Raw genomic sequence first — 14,586 nt, 5'->3', positions numbered from 1 at the left:
ACTCAGGGCCTAGGCACTGTCCCTGAACCTCTCTGTGCTCAAGGCTAGTGCTCTACCACTTGAGACAGCACCATTTTCAGCTTTTTGTATGTGGTACTGAGAAATCAAACCCAGGGCTTCAGGCATGCTAAGCAAGCACTCTACTACTAACTGACATTACCAGCCCATATTTTAACTTTTAAATATACTAATTTAAAGCACTTACACATAACACACAGAAAATAAACTGTCTTCCAGCCCCAAGATAAAAAAAATAACTTAAGTGAATAAAATATGGTAATCAATAGCAAAGAAGCAAAGATGAATTAAATAAAAAACACCTAAAAACATGTGGTCTAGAAGATGGGTTGTCTAGTAACAGACCGATAGCCCAGCCAGAAGCAGTATCTGTCTTTACTGGGTTTTCTATGCATTGCAATTTATATTTTAAAGATACTACAATGAAGTGTGAATGATTGGATTATAAACATGTGGAAATTTAACAACAAAATCCCCCTCTGTGTAACTAATGTAGAAAACACTATACTGAGCATACTGAAAATGTTCTGTAGGGGGCTGAATGGATACACATAGGCCAGCAGATTAACACAGTGCATCATGGAAAGATGACAATACCTTAGATTAGAAATGGAAACGGATACAAGAAACATTTAGGCTAAATCCTAGGACTTAGGACTGGGTTATACAGGGCAAGGAAGGTATCAAGAGTTAGGTCTCTGGGCTTGTGTCACTGGAATGAGAGCATAATCATTCACTAGAATGAAAAGTACTACAAAACAATCTAGTAGGAGGTTTTCAAAAAGGAGTCAGAGAATCATGCCATTGTAGTGGCCATGTTGAATCTGAGCTATCTTTAGAACAATTGGTAGAAAATGGAAAAGGTAGTCTGGAAAACAGGTCTGATTGGAGAAATAAGTTTGTGAGTCACTTGTGAACACAGCAATTTGAGTGATGAATATGTGATTACCTACAAAGAAAATATAGATGAAAAGTAGAACAGCTAGGTGCTGGTGGCTCGCACCTACAATACAAGTTACTCAGTAGGCTGAGATTTGAGGATTACAGTTCAAAGTCAGCCTGGGCAGGAAAGTCTATGAGACTTTTTTTTTTTTGGCGGGGGGGCGGGGGAGGCAGTCCCAGGGCAGAACTCAGGGCCTGGGCACTGTCCCTGAATTTCTTTTGCTCAAGGCTAGCACTCTACCACTTGAGCCACAGAGCCACTTCCAGCTTGTTCTGTGTATGTGGTGCTGAGGAATCAAACCCAGGCATATCATGCATGCTAGACAAGTTCTCTGCCATGACACCAGGACTTTTTTTTCATTCAACCTATATTTGAACGATTATGCGTTTTTAATTTAGCAACTGTTCATAAATTACTAAATCTTTATTGAAACCACTCTCATTAATATCAAAAAAATGCAATGATGATGGTGGCAAAGACCGTGTATGTGTAAATAAAAGAAGTGAGTATATGGAAACCTCACACTTTCTATCCAATTCTATTACAAATCTAAAACTATTCTAAAAAATAAAGCCTGTTGAGAGGAAATTAATGTACTTCCCAAAATTATGTGGTATGATAAAAATCTTACTCTTAATATAAAAGACTAAAAATAAAGGTATTCAAATATGGCATAAAGACCTACTTTTTTCTAGTAATGATTCCTTCCAGAGTTTTAAATTCTGTTTTCTTGCTTTTTTGACTGCACACCATAGATCTCTGCACAGCTACAAGTTCTCCATTCACATCACGAAACTGCAGGCGGATCTGGGCTCTCACATCTGTTTCTTGGGCAACCTTTGAGAATGAAAGGAGAAAAATTATGATATTGTACAAAGCACCAGAAAGCTAGTCCTGAAAGAAAACAGTATAAACAACTTTACTTATTCAAATAAGTGCACTTGTGGCTCATGCCAGTAAGGCTAGCTACTCAGGAGGCTGAGATCTGAGGATGGCAGTTCCTCAAAGCCAGCCTGGGAAGCAAAGTTTGTGAGAATATCACCGCCAATTAGCTACAAAAACAGCAACAACAACAAAAAAGCTGTAAGTGGAGCTGTGGCTCAAGCGGTAAGAGTGCTAAGCATTAAGCAAAAAAGAAGCTCCAGGGCTGGGGATATAGCCTAGTGGCAAGAGTGCCTGCCTCGGATACACGAGGCCCTAGGTTCGATTCCCCAGCACCACATATACAGAAAACGGCCAGAAGCGGCGCTGTGGCTCAAGTGGCAGAGTGCTAGCCTTGAGCGGGAAGAAGCCAGGGACCAGTGCTCAGACCCTGAGTCCAAGGCCCAGGACTGGCCAAAAAAAAAAAAAAAAAAGAAGCTCCAGGCCAGGCACTGGTGGCTCACACCTGTAATCCTAGCGACTGAGGAGGCTGAGAATTAAGGATCACTGTTTAAAGCCAGCCCAGGCAGGAAAGTCAATAGACTTTTATTCCCAATTAATCACAGAAAAAGCTGGAAGTAGTGCTGCAGTAGAATGCTAGCCTTGAGCCCTAGCATTACTTCTGGCTTTTTCTGTTTATGTGGTACTGAGGAATCGAACCCAGGGCTTCATGCATGGTAGGCAAGCACTCTACCACTAAGCCACGTTCCCAGCCCCATCAATTTTTTCCAATGTCCTTTATAACAAAAGGATTGGTACAGAACTATATACTGCATTTGGTGGTCATATTTCTTTAGAATAGTTAACATAGATTTACGTTGGCATTCATAACTGATAATTTTGAAAATTATAGACCATTTTGTAGAACATCTTCTAAAACATAAGTTTGTCTATTTCTCCATGACTGGAATGAAGTTATGCATTTGCAGAAGGAATATTATATAAGATAAATTCCCTAACTGGCTGTTATCTAGAAGGACATGTGTGTATGTGTGTAGGGGGGAAGAGGAGAGGGGAGGAAAGGGGGAGGGGAGAGGGAGTGGGAAGGATAGAGGAAGGGAGGAGGAGAGAAGGGGAGGGAGAGGGAGAGGAGGACAGGAGGGGGGAAGAGGGGGAAGGGGAGAAGGAGGGGAGAAAGACGGGAAGAGAGGAGATCATAGATCTACAGTATTTAATCTGTATAAGATTCTATTAAAAAAAAAAGATTTATTGAAGTGTTAAAATATAGACCTAGCCTTAGCAGAAAAGTCTGAAAGATCCTACCTCCAAAATAACTAGTAAAATAGGCTTATAGCTGTGGCTCATGTAGTACAGCAACAGCCAAGCAAGCAAGCTGAGTTCAAACCTGGTTCTAGTAGCCCCTCAAATTCATAAATCATCACACATTTTGAGATAGTTTCATTATGTAGCCCAGAATGGCCTGTTTCAGCCTCCTGAATGCTAATATTACAAACCACTATGCTAGGAAACCAACTTGCATTTTAAGTATAAATACTTCAAGGTTTGTTTTTTTTACTGTTTTGTAACAGTATCAAAATTAAAAGTACCCATGTACCAAACACCAAATTCAGATTAAGAATTTATCATAATGCTTCAAACAGGACCTTGATAATTTAGTGAAAAAAATCTGAATATAAAATTAGGAAGAAGGGGCTGGGAATATGGCCTAGTGGCAAGAGTGCTTGCCTCGTATACACAAGGCCCTGGGTTCGATTCCTCAGCACCACATATACAGAAAATGGCCAGAAGTGGCGCTGTGGCTCAAGTGGCAGAGTGCTAGCCTTGAGCAATAAAGAAGCCAGGGACAGTGCTCAGGCCCTGAGTTCACGGCCTAGGACTGGCCAAAAAAACAAAACAAAACTAAAATTAGGAAGAATAGAACCTCATCTATATAAAGGTATAAAACAATGGTAAACACTGGAAACCAAGATTATGTTTAGGTGACTTTCGTTTCTTTTTACACTTTTGCATTCTTGTGGTTGTGCCCCAGCTATCACTGTATCTCATCTGAGTGCCCTGTATACTGTATATACGTGTATTAGAAATAGGGAAGGGAAAGGGAATATCAAAATCAAGAGACAAAGGATAAAAAGACAAACGATTCCAAAAGCAATACTTACAAAACCATTTGGTGTAAACCAACTGTACAACTCATCTGGGGGAGAGGAAAAAGGGGGGGGGGAATGAGGGAGGAGGTAACAAGTTGAATAAGAAACTGTAACCCCTCTGTATATCACTTTGACAATAATTATTTTTAAAAGCTTTTCCATTCTGTGTTCTACAGTAAGCTATTAGCTATTTTATAGTTGTAAAAATGTTAGTTCAAAATACAAAACTGTATTGGTGAACCATTACCTTGGGATCATGAACAAATGTATTTCCTTTGGTTCCAGGAGGGAAGTCTCCAGTACAAATATATTTTAGACATTCAATGATGGTCTACAGAAAGAGAAAAGTATATTCTTTAGTTATATTGGAACCACAGATGTTTATCACAATTTTTTTTTGGCAGGTCTTGGAGCTTGAACTCAGGGCCTGGGCACTTTCTATGAGCTTTCACGCTCAAGGCTAGCACTCTAACATGTGAGCCACAATTAATTCCACTTATGGCTTTTTAGTGGTTAATTAGAGATAGTTTCATGGACTTTCCCTCCACCACTGGCTCTGAACTGTTATCTTCAGAGTTCAGGCTCCTAAGTAGCTAATATTACAGGCATGAGCCAACAACATTAGTTCTTCATAAAAAAAATATTTATCATGGGCTGGGAATGTGGCTTAGTGGTAGAGTGCTTGCCTTGCATGCATTAAGCCCAGGGTTCCATTCTTCAGTACCAAAAGCTGGACATGAGGACTGGGAATATGGCCTAGTGGTAAAGTGCTTGCCTCGTATACATGAAGCCCTGGGTTCAATTCCTCAGCACCACATATATAGAAAAAGCCAGAAGTGGTGCTGTGGCTCAAGTGGTAGAGTGCTAGCCTTTAGCAAAAAGAAGCCAGGGACAGTGCTCAGGCCCTAAGTTCAAGGTCCAGGACTGGCTAAATAAATAAATAAATGTATTTATCCCAAGTTGAGCACCAGTAGCTCATGCCTATAATCCTATTTACTCAGGAGGCTGAGATCTGAAAATGGCCAAGGAAGTCCTTGAGACTCTCATTTCCATAAATCTAACCACCAGAAAACCAGAAGTGGAACTATGGCTCTAAGTGGTAGAGCACTAGCCTTGAGTTAAAAATAAGCTTAGGGACAGCACCAAAGCCCTGAGTTCAAGACCCTCAACCAACAAAAAAGAAATAAAAATAGAAAATATTCACCAGAGACCATGAATATGATCAGGTCAAATTTGACAACATAAGAACTGTAATAAAAATGTGATTAAAAAAAACCTGGGATTGGGTTGGGAATATGACTTAGTAGTAGAGTGCTTGCCTAGCATGCATGAAGCCCTGGGTTCCATTCCTTAGCACCACATAAACAGAAAAAGCTGAAGTGGCACTGTGGCTCAAGTGGCAGAGTGCTAGCTCTGAGCAAAAAGGAAGCCAGGGACAGTGCTCAGGCCCTGGGTCCAAGCTCCAGGACTGGCAAAAAATAAAAACAATTAAAAACAAAACAAGGGCTGGGGATATGGCCTAGTGGCAAGAGTGCTTGCCTCGTATACATGAGGCGCTGGGTTCAATTCCCCAGCACCACATATACAGAAAACGGCCAGAAGTGGCGCTGTGGCTCAAGTGGCAGAGTGCTAGCCTTGAGCAAAAAGAAGCCAGGGACAGTGCTCAAGTCCTGAGTTCAAGGCCCAGGACTGGCAATAAATAAATAAATAAATAAATAAATAAATAAATAAATAAATAAATAAGCTGGGATTATGGTTATAGAGGTAGAGCTAATAAGCCTCAGGTGAGACCCTGAGTTAAATCCAGTATTCCTAATAAATAATAATAATAAAAAGAGGAACCCAAGTTATCCTAGCATCTGTGAGGAGCCTGAATTCTATTTCCAGACAAACAGACAAAACAAAAACTTGCTGATTTTTGTAAGCTTTGTTTTCCAGACAAAAGAAACACAATGAAGATATTGAATTTTCTGGATCTATCTTCCCTTCACAAATTTAAAACAAAAAACAAATTTAAAACAGAGGAGGCACACAGTTGACCAAAAAAAATCTGAGGCCTAGGGAAACAGCTGCCTGGAATTCGGAGATTAACATCTTGTTAATAAATACTTTGGGGCTGGGGATATGGCCGAGTGGCAAGAGTGCCTGCCTCATATACATGAGGCCCTGGGTTCAATTCCCCAGCACCACATATACAGAAAATGGCCAGAAGGGGCGCTGTGGCTCAAGTGGCAGAGTGCTAGCCTTGAGCAAAAAAAGCCAGGGACAGTGCTCAGGCCCTGAGTCCAAGGCCCAGGACTGGCCAAAATAAATAAATAAATAAATAAAATACTTTGATTAAAAGCATATGAGCCCTATTTCCTTTAAGTCTTTCAGGCACTCATAAGCTGCAACATTCAGTAAGGGGAAAAGAGAGGGTCTTTTACCCAAATAATTAATGTACTCTGAGAACTGAGCAATGGTACATTGGGGAGAGGTAAACAAAATGTGATTAAACCAAGTGTGGTAGCCCACACACGTAATACCAGCACTCATGAGGCTGAGTGGATTCTAACTTCCTGACTACCCTGGGATGCCCAGTGATAGTATGGACAAAAAAAAAAAAAAACCCAAAAAACAAAGTTTAAATTGCTTTAAATGCATACAACAAGCTATACAACTAAAAAGGTAACTAAATGGATGCTAGTGGCTCACACCTGTAATCCTAGTTACTCAGAGACTAAGATCTGGAGGATGGCTTTGAATAAAGCCAACTTGGGTTAAGTTCTGAAAACTCCATCTCCAGTTAACCTGCAAAAAGCAAGGCTACAAGGTGTGGCTCAAATGGTAGAGTGCCAGTTGGACAAGCATGGCCAAGATCTAACCCTAGTACCAAAAAGAAAAGAAAAACTAAGATATTATTTAGTTTTTTTTAATCCTCTATTTCGAATTAAAACCTGATAAACTTAACAATAGCTAAGAATACCACCTTGTCATAAAATTTTAAAAAAATTTAAAAAAATGGCTAAGAATGACATGGAACTTTCCGTGTGCCAATTACTTTATTAAGCACATTTATATACCTTACCTTTCTAATTCTCCTTGACCCTAGGCTCTATCCTCATTTTACAATGAGAAAACGAAGGCACCAGGACAGTTAGGTCCCTTGCTAGCAAGTCACACAGGTAATAAATGAAGCAGGAAGCCCCTGCTCATGGGCCTATGTTAGTCTCCCAATACAGCGCAAAACACCTAACAGGCATTGTATAAATGCCAATTTTATAAAACTAATAAAGGTAGATAATGTCCTCTCATTCAACTCTCAACTTCCCTTTCATAGATTCTTCACTTTGATCATTTCTGTACTTACACCATCATTACTTTTTAAGTCACTCTTCCGGACCACAATGCTTCTTGGCTATATTTTCCCCTTCAATTTAAAATATTCTGTTTACTTTTAAACAATCCCAGTAAAATAAGCTGTCTTCCAATATTCTATTTTGACTAAGGGAATCCTAATAAAACTGTTCTCCAGTGTAAGCCTAGCCACAGTGTCATTTTAATGAGTTATTTTCCATCTACTATGCTTAACAGCCAGCACACTTAGCAATTCCTACCATATATTTATCATATTTATTTACTGCCAGTCTTGGGGCTTGAACTCAGGGCCTGAGCACTGTCCCTGGCTTCTTTTTGCTCAAGGCTCTCTACCACTTGATACACAGCACCACTCCAGCCCCCCCCCACCACCAGTTTATGTGGTGCTGAGGAATTTAACCCAGGGCCTCATGCATGCTAGGCAAGAACTCTACTGCTAAACCACATTCCCAGCCCCTTTATCATACTTCATACCTTTCTAAGAAATTGCTTTTTAGGACAATTACTGGGAAGACAAAAAAAAAAAAGTCTCGGTAAAGAAGGGGAGGTGGGTTAAATTTAAAACCCTGCAAGAAACAGACGGCAGGCTTTCTCTCCAGAACAGAAATGCGGGACTTGGGGGCGGGGGCCGACGACAGGGGAACCTAGGGGGAAAACAGAGGAGAACCACCACAGAAGTACAAACTTATGCAGAGATGAAAAAGGTCATCATGAAACCTTCTTTAAAATACTGCAAGATAAAAGCATGAGTCATGGGATGGACTTGACCAAAGTAGATTACATCCCTGTACTGGGGGCGGGGGGGGCGGGGAGAACCACCACAGAAGCCTCCACCTTAAACACTTACTATGCACCAACTTAAAACACGTGGAAAGTCGGTGCAGACCTAAGGGCTACAGGTAGGCCGGGTGAGCTCGCTGAGCGCTCGGCAAGCCCCAGCCCGGGACGGAGGGGGGGGGCGGGGTGTGTGACAGGCTGCACTCCCCACCTCCGCCTGGGACACTAGGACGGCGGCCTGGAGGGTCCTCGAGACCACGCCCCGGGGCTCTTCCCGGGCCCCAGCCGCCCCTCCACTTCCCCGCAGTCGGTTCCCCGGGACTGTCGTAGGCGGCGGCCCGGAGTCTGAAGGCGGCCCGGACTTACCGTCTTCCCCGCCCCATTGGGTCCAACCAAAATTGTGAGGGGACTGAAGAAAGAGATAATTTGCTTATCTTTGTCCTCTATTCCAAAACTCCGCACGCCCAGAATGCTCATCTTTTCGATCCGGGACATGTTTGCAAACGTTTCGGGTCTCAACACCCGGGACAGGAGGCCGCGCGCGGCCCAGCGAGGACGCCGACGCCACGGGCCGGTCCCGGCGGCGGGCGGCAGGGGGCTCGGCTCCGGCCCTCACACACCGGCTTCCTTTTCCCGCTATGGAGCGAGAGCGGCCGGCCCGACACAACCTCAGACGCAGCTAGCCGGCCGGCGATCCCGGACACACACACACACACACTCAGATTCCCGCCTCCGCGGCCCCGCCGGTCACGTGAGGCGCGCGCGCCGCCACGCCGCAGCACGCCCGGGGCACGCCGGGAAGTAAGGGGCGTGCGATGCGCGCGCAGCCCACGAGCTCCCGGCTTGTTGCCAGGGCCAAGCGGGGCCGGGCCGGGCCGGGCGAACGACGGCACATCTGAAAACGCGGTTCCCAGGGATGGCGGGAATGGGCAGGTTGACGTGCAGTCCCCAAACCCATTGATGTCGAGAACGTTTTCCTCACCGTACCCCCCTCCTGCGGTCGGTCACTCACACCCTAATGGCTGGGGGCGGGGGTCCCCGTGATCACGTGACAGTGACAACCCATCAGTCTATCAGTATTGAATGTAAAAATAATCACAATTTCAACTCCTAATTAGCTGTAAATCTTGCCACCTACAACTCACATCAACGCCCTTCCAGGTCCTCTCCAGGTCCTCGAGTTGTTCTGTGGGCTTGGCTTGTTTGGGGGTGCTGGGGATGAAGCCCAGGGCCTCGCACACACTTGTGATTTTGCTTATTTTTGTTCCAAGGACTTGAACTCAGGACCTCGGTTCTACTGATCTCAGGCTCCTGAGCAGCTAGGACTGCAGGTGCAAACCATTGTACCCAGATGAGCTTCTTTTATCACTTGTTTTACTCTCCTGGTTTGGAAAAAGTAGTCTATTATTTTAGTGATTACACCTGTCTTTGTGGGCTTTTTTTTTTTTTATGACGTGTGTGTGTGTGTGTGTGTGTGTGTATGTGCCCATCCTGGATTTTGAAATCCGCCTGAGTACTGTCTCTGAGCTTCTTTGCCACTTGAGCTACAGCTTTCTTTCCTTCTGGGCTGGCTTCAAACCCGGATCCTTAGATCTCAGCCTCCTGAACAAGTAGGATTACAGTTATGAGTCACCAAGTGCAATGCTTTCACATGATGATTTTGAAATCTAAAGTTAGCATCCTTCTGGACATTACAAAAACTATATAAAATGTGTCAGTTCTCATATTTAAAGTTCAAGGTAAATTTCCTTTGGCGTATGCCACGTGGCTACTGTATATGATTTTGGTACACTGGGTATTGTATATATGCCTACCTGATCTAGGGAAGGGAAAGTTTTAAAAAACAAGGGTGTAAGATATCACAAGAAATGTACTCACTGCCCTATTATGTAACTGTACCCCTTTTGCACAACACCTTGTCAACAAAATTTAATTAATAAAACAAATGTGTCAGTTCTAAATCCACTCCTCCCAAATTATTTGGTGTGTTTGTTCCTAATTGTCATGAAATAGTTTTCTTAGGCTGGGCTGGTAACAATGTAACACATCCTTTAAAAATGATCACACTCATTCCAAGGAGACTTTTTTCCCTCACAAGTTCTACAAGTAAATGCAGGTGTAATGGTTTTCCCCCTTAATCCCAGCAGAGGCAGGAAGATCACAAATGGGAGGTCAGCTGGGGATATGCAGTGAGGGAAAAGGTGACATTTGTCCAAAAAGAAATGTACTCTTGGGCTGGGATGTAGCTCAGTGGTAAAGCGCCTGCCTAGCAAGTGCAACGTCCTGGGTTCGATCCCCAGTACCAAAAAAGAAAAAAAAAATGTACTCTTTACTTGACTTAAGTAACTATAACCCGTCTATACATCACACTTATAATAACAACTAAAATTAAAAAAAAAAAACAGTTGGGTGCTGGTAGCTCATGTCTGTAATCCTAGCTATTCAGGAGGCTGAGATCTGAGGATCGTGGTCAAAGCCAGCCTGAGCAGAAAAGTCTCCAAGAGACCCTTATCTACAATTATCCACTCAAAAACTGGAAGTGGCACGTGGCTCCAGTGGCAGAGTGCTAGCCTTGAGCACAAAGAGGCTAAGCAACAGCACCCAGGCCCTGATTTCAAGCCCCACAACTGACCCCCCCAATTTTTTTATACAAAAATTGTACAAACTGGTTTCTAATCGCATGACTTAAAGCTGTGGAATGCTAGAAACAACTCTAATACTTAGAAGTCAATGAATCTGTTTTACCTAATAGGGCCATAGTGTGACTCAAGTGGTAAGAAAACATGCTTAGCAAGCTTGAGGTCCTGAGTTCAAACCCCAGTTCTGCCCTCCCCCCAATCAATTTCAGCAAATATTAGGCAAACATTAAAATAATAAGTAAGCAAACCAGGTGCTAGTAGCTCACACCTAAAATCCTAGGTTCTGAGGAGGGTAAGATCCTAGGATTGAGTTTCAAAGGCAGCCCAGGGCAAATATGACAGACTTAGCTGTGACAAAAGGCCAAAAGTGGAGGTGTGGCTCAAGTGAGCACCGACCTTGAGCAGAAAAAGCAGAGCCCTTGAGGCCCTGAGTTGTAGCCCAAGAACCAGTACATACAAAAAACATCATAATAAGGAGCAAAATGATATGGAAACATATGGAAGAAATATTAACAAGTAAAAACTGAACTCTGTAAAACTGTATATTAGTAAAGACTGAAAGAAGTTTTACCCTGGTGTTGGTGGCTCACACCCGTAATCCTAGGTACTGTGAGATCTGAGGATCATGGTTTGAAGCCAGCCTGGGCAGAAAAGTTGGTGAGACTCTTATCTCCAATTAACCACCAGAAAACTGGAAGTGGCGTTATGGCTCAAAGTGGCAGAGCACTAGACTTGAGCACTGTCGGGGAGCTGAGCTAGCAGCTAAGCTCATCCTGACCTCTGGCTGTGCTGTTCCCACCAGGATATGCTAAATGCAAAGATATTTGTCCACAGCCACTATCCGGAATTGCTTTGTTACCTTGTGTTTACTGTAATCAAATGTTGCAAACTTCTAAGCCTCTTTGTGTTCTGGAATTTTAACAACCCTATGCTATTCCCTGGTTCCAAAACTGCATATAAGCTGGGAGTTGAGAATAAACTGGGCTGCAGTCTTGAGTTTCAATCTCGAGATGCAGACCTCCCGTACCCCATCTTTGCCTCTTGTCTTTTTTCTCTTGTCTTGTATTTTTCCTTTTCCTTAATCCTCGCCGCCCTCAGTCAGGATTCCCGTTCACTGCCGGCTGGCTCGCAGGGAGTACAAAAAGCTAAGGGACAGTGCCCAGGCCCTGAGTTCAAGCCCACAACCAGAAAAAATGAAGTGACAGTTGCTATGCTAAGGAAGTTCAATGTTTGTTTTTGTATTACTGGGTCTTGAATTCAGGGCCTGATCCTTAGACAGGACCTCTACCTCTTGAACCACACTTCAAGCCCCTTAGTCTTTCTTTTCCAATAAGGTTTTTTAGTCAATAAAAATTAGAAAAGGGGCTGGGAATGTGGCTTAATGGTAGAGTGCTTGACTAGCATGCACGGAGCCCTGAGTTCAATTCCTCAGTACCACATAAACAGAAAAAGCTGGAAGTGGGATTGTGGCTCAAGTGGTAGAGCACTAGCCTTCAGCACAGGTACAGAGCCCAGGCCCTGAGTTCAAGCCCCAGGACTGGCAAAAATTATATGAAAGATATGTTTAGGAATTGAAAGGTCAGAGAGTAAAACAGTCAAGAAAAGCAAATGTTATCACCATTTTTATGGTGACTAAATATTCAGTTAATTGATCATAATCAGTTCATGGAAGTTTCTTAACTTTAAGTGACTACCCAGTAAAAACCACAGTCATTGATATTAAGAAACATGTTCCAAATTTGTAACATGAATAAAGACAAGGGCTTTAAAGCATTTTTTGCTTATGCTGTACCAAGGAATGGAACCCAGGGCCTCATGCATGGTAGGCAAGTCTTCTACCACCAAGTCACATTCCTAGCTCTGAATATTGCTTTTTTTTTTTGCCAGTCCTGGGCCTTGGACTCAGGGCCTGAGCACTGTCCCTGGCTTCTTTTTTTTTTTTTATTGTCAAACTGATGTACAGAGAGGTTACAGTGTCATATGTTAGGCATTGGATACATTTCGTGTATTGTTTGTTACCTCGTCCCTCATTCCCCCCTCTCCCTGTCCCTGGCTTCTTTTTGCTCAAGGCTAGCACTCTGCCACTTGAGCCACAGCGCCACTTCTGGCTGGTTTCTATATATGTGGTGCTGGAGAATCGAACCCAGGGCTTCATGTTTACAAGGCAAACACTCTTGCCACTAGGCCATATTCCAGCCGTTGCCCTTTACCATTTGAGCCATACTTCCTTCCACTTAGATTCTGTGTGTGTGTGTGTGTGTGTGTGTGTGTGTGTGTGTCTGTGTGCCCTGTGTGAGCCCACACTGGTACTGAGGCTTCAGCTTGGGGTCTGGAATCTATCCCTTAGCTTTTCTGATCAAGGCTGGTGCTCTACCACTTGAGCCACAGCTCCACTTGGTATTAATTGGAGATAAGAGGCTTTTAACTAAGACCCTAGATCTCAGCCTCCTATGTAGCTAGAATTACAGGCATGAGCCACCAATACCTGAATAATTAATTGATTTTTTTCATGCTGGTCCTGGGGTTTGAACTGGGGGGCCAGGTGCTATCACTGAGATTTTGTGCTTAAGGCTAATGCTCTACCACTTGAGCCACAGCTCCACTTCTTTTTTTTTTTTAATTTGTTTATTAATTGAACACAAATTTTTTTACAAGGTGTTGTGCAAAAAGGGTAGTTACATAGTAGGGCAGTGTGTACATTTCTTGTGATATCTTACGTCCTGTTTTTCTATCCCTTCTCTAGGTCAGGTAGACATATATACAATATACAATGTATCAAGAACATATATAGTATTCACAGATTTTGTCTCTACTGTCTCTCCGTCTCCCTTTGTTAACAGTCATATATCAGGGAGATCATGCCCCTTTGTTTTCTGTGTTCTAGGCTTGTCTCGCTCAACATTATTTGTTCGAGTTCTGACCATTTCCCTGCGAATAACAATATTTCACCATTCCTAAACGCTATGTAGTATTCCATTGTGTATAAGTACCATATTTTTTGGATCCATTCGTCTGTGGAGGGGCATCTGGGTTGTTTCCATATTTTGGCTATTGTGAATTGTGCCGCGATAAACATGGAAGTACAAATGTCTTTTTGATATCTTGGGTTTTGCTGTTTAGGATAGATGCCTAGGAGTGGTATGGCTGGATCATAGGGTAGGTCTATAGTGACAGCTCCACTTCTGGCTGTTTTTGGTGATTAACTGAAGGTAAGAGTCTCATAGACCTTTCTGCCTTGGCTGGCTTTGTACTGTGATTCTCAGATCTCAGCTTCCTATGTACCTAGGATTATAGGTATAAGCCACCAGCACCTGGATAACTTTCTTATAATTTTAGGATAATTATTAGATTTACAGAAAAGTTCCAAGCTAATATAGAAAGTTGCCAGTTACCCTTCACCCAGCTTCTCCTGTTGCCAACTTTACAATGGCAGCTTTGTCACAACTACAAACCAAAACTGATCCATTGCTAAACACCAAGGTTCTTTTCTGGGCAGCTGTTTTACCTATTGTCCTCTTGTTATTCCTGGATAGTGAACACATCACATTTAGTCATCATGTCTCTTTGATGCACTCTGGGTTGTGGCAATTCCTGAGACTGTTTTTTAGTCCCCCTCCATGGCCTTAAGAATTTAATTACGTACTAGCTAGCTATTTTATCCTTCCATTTAGATATATGTAGTATTTTTTGTCATCATCAGACAGAGATGTTGGGTTTAAGGGAGGAAGACCACAGAGATAAAGAACCATTCTTACTACAGCATATCAAAGGTGCATGAGATTAATGTGACTGATATTGACTCCCATTGCCGAGGCAGAGGTGA

The 14,586-nt window shown here is 42.9% G+C and overlaps 1 protein-coding gene across 2 annotated transcripts in view; it reads right to left on the bottom strand.

Annotated features, from left to right (window-relative positions):
• Rad50 (RAD50 double strand break repair protein) overlaps nucleotides 1–14,586 on the bottom strand; it is a 161,459-nt gene that overhangs the window by 43,802 nt on the left and 103,071 nt on the right. Inside the window, exons 1-3 of one of the 2 annotated variants that reach the window (XM_048334050.1) lie at nucleotides 8,491–8,794; nucleotides 4,238–4,321; nucleotides 1,647–1,798 (exon numbers count right to left, since the gene is read on the bottom strand). In XM_048334050.1, coding sequence (XP_048190007.1) covers nucleotides 1,647–1,798; nucleotides 4,238–4,321; nucleotides 8,491–8,619 — 365 coding nt within the window. In that variant the 5' untranslated portion in view covers nucleotides 8,620–8,794. Of the gene's footprint in view, nucleotides 1–1,646; nucleotides 1,799–4,237; nucleotides 4,322–8,490; nucleotides 8,795–14,586 lie in introns of those variants that run through there. The other variant, XM_048334051.1, reaches the window with a different exon arrangement.

The sequence above is a fragment of the Perognathus longimembris genome, chromosome 25, assembly GCF_023159225.1.
Source record: "Perognathus longimembris pacificus isolate PPM17 chromosome 25, ASM2315922v1, whole genome shotgun sequence".
Lineage (NCBI taxonomy): Eukaryota > Metazoa > Chordata > Mammalia > Rodentia > Heteromyidae > Perognathus > Perognathus longimembris.
The sequence above is the reverse complement of the archived record's forward strand: the minus strand, read 5'-3'. Positions and strand labels throughout refer to the sequence as shown.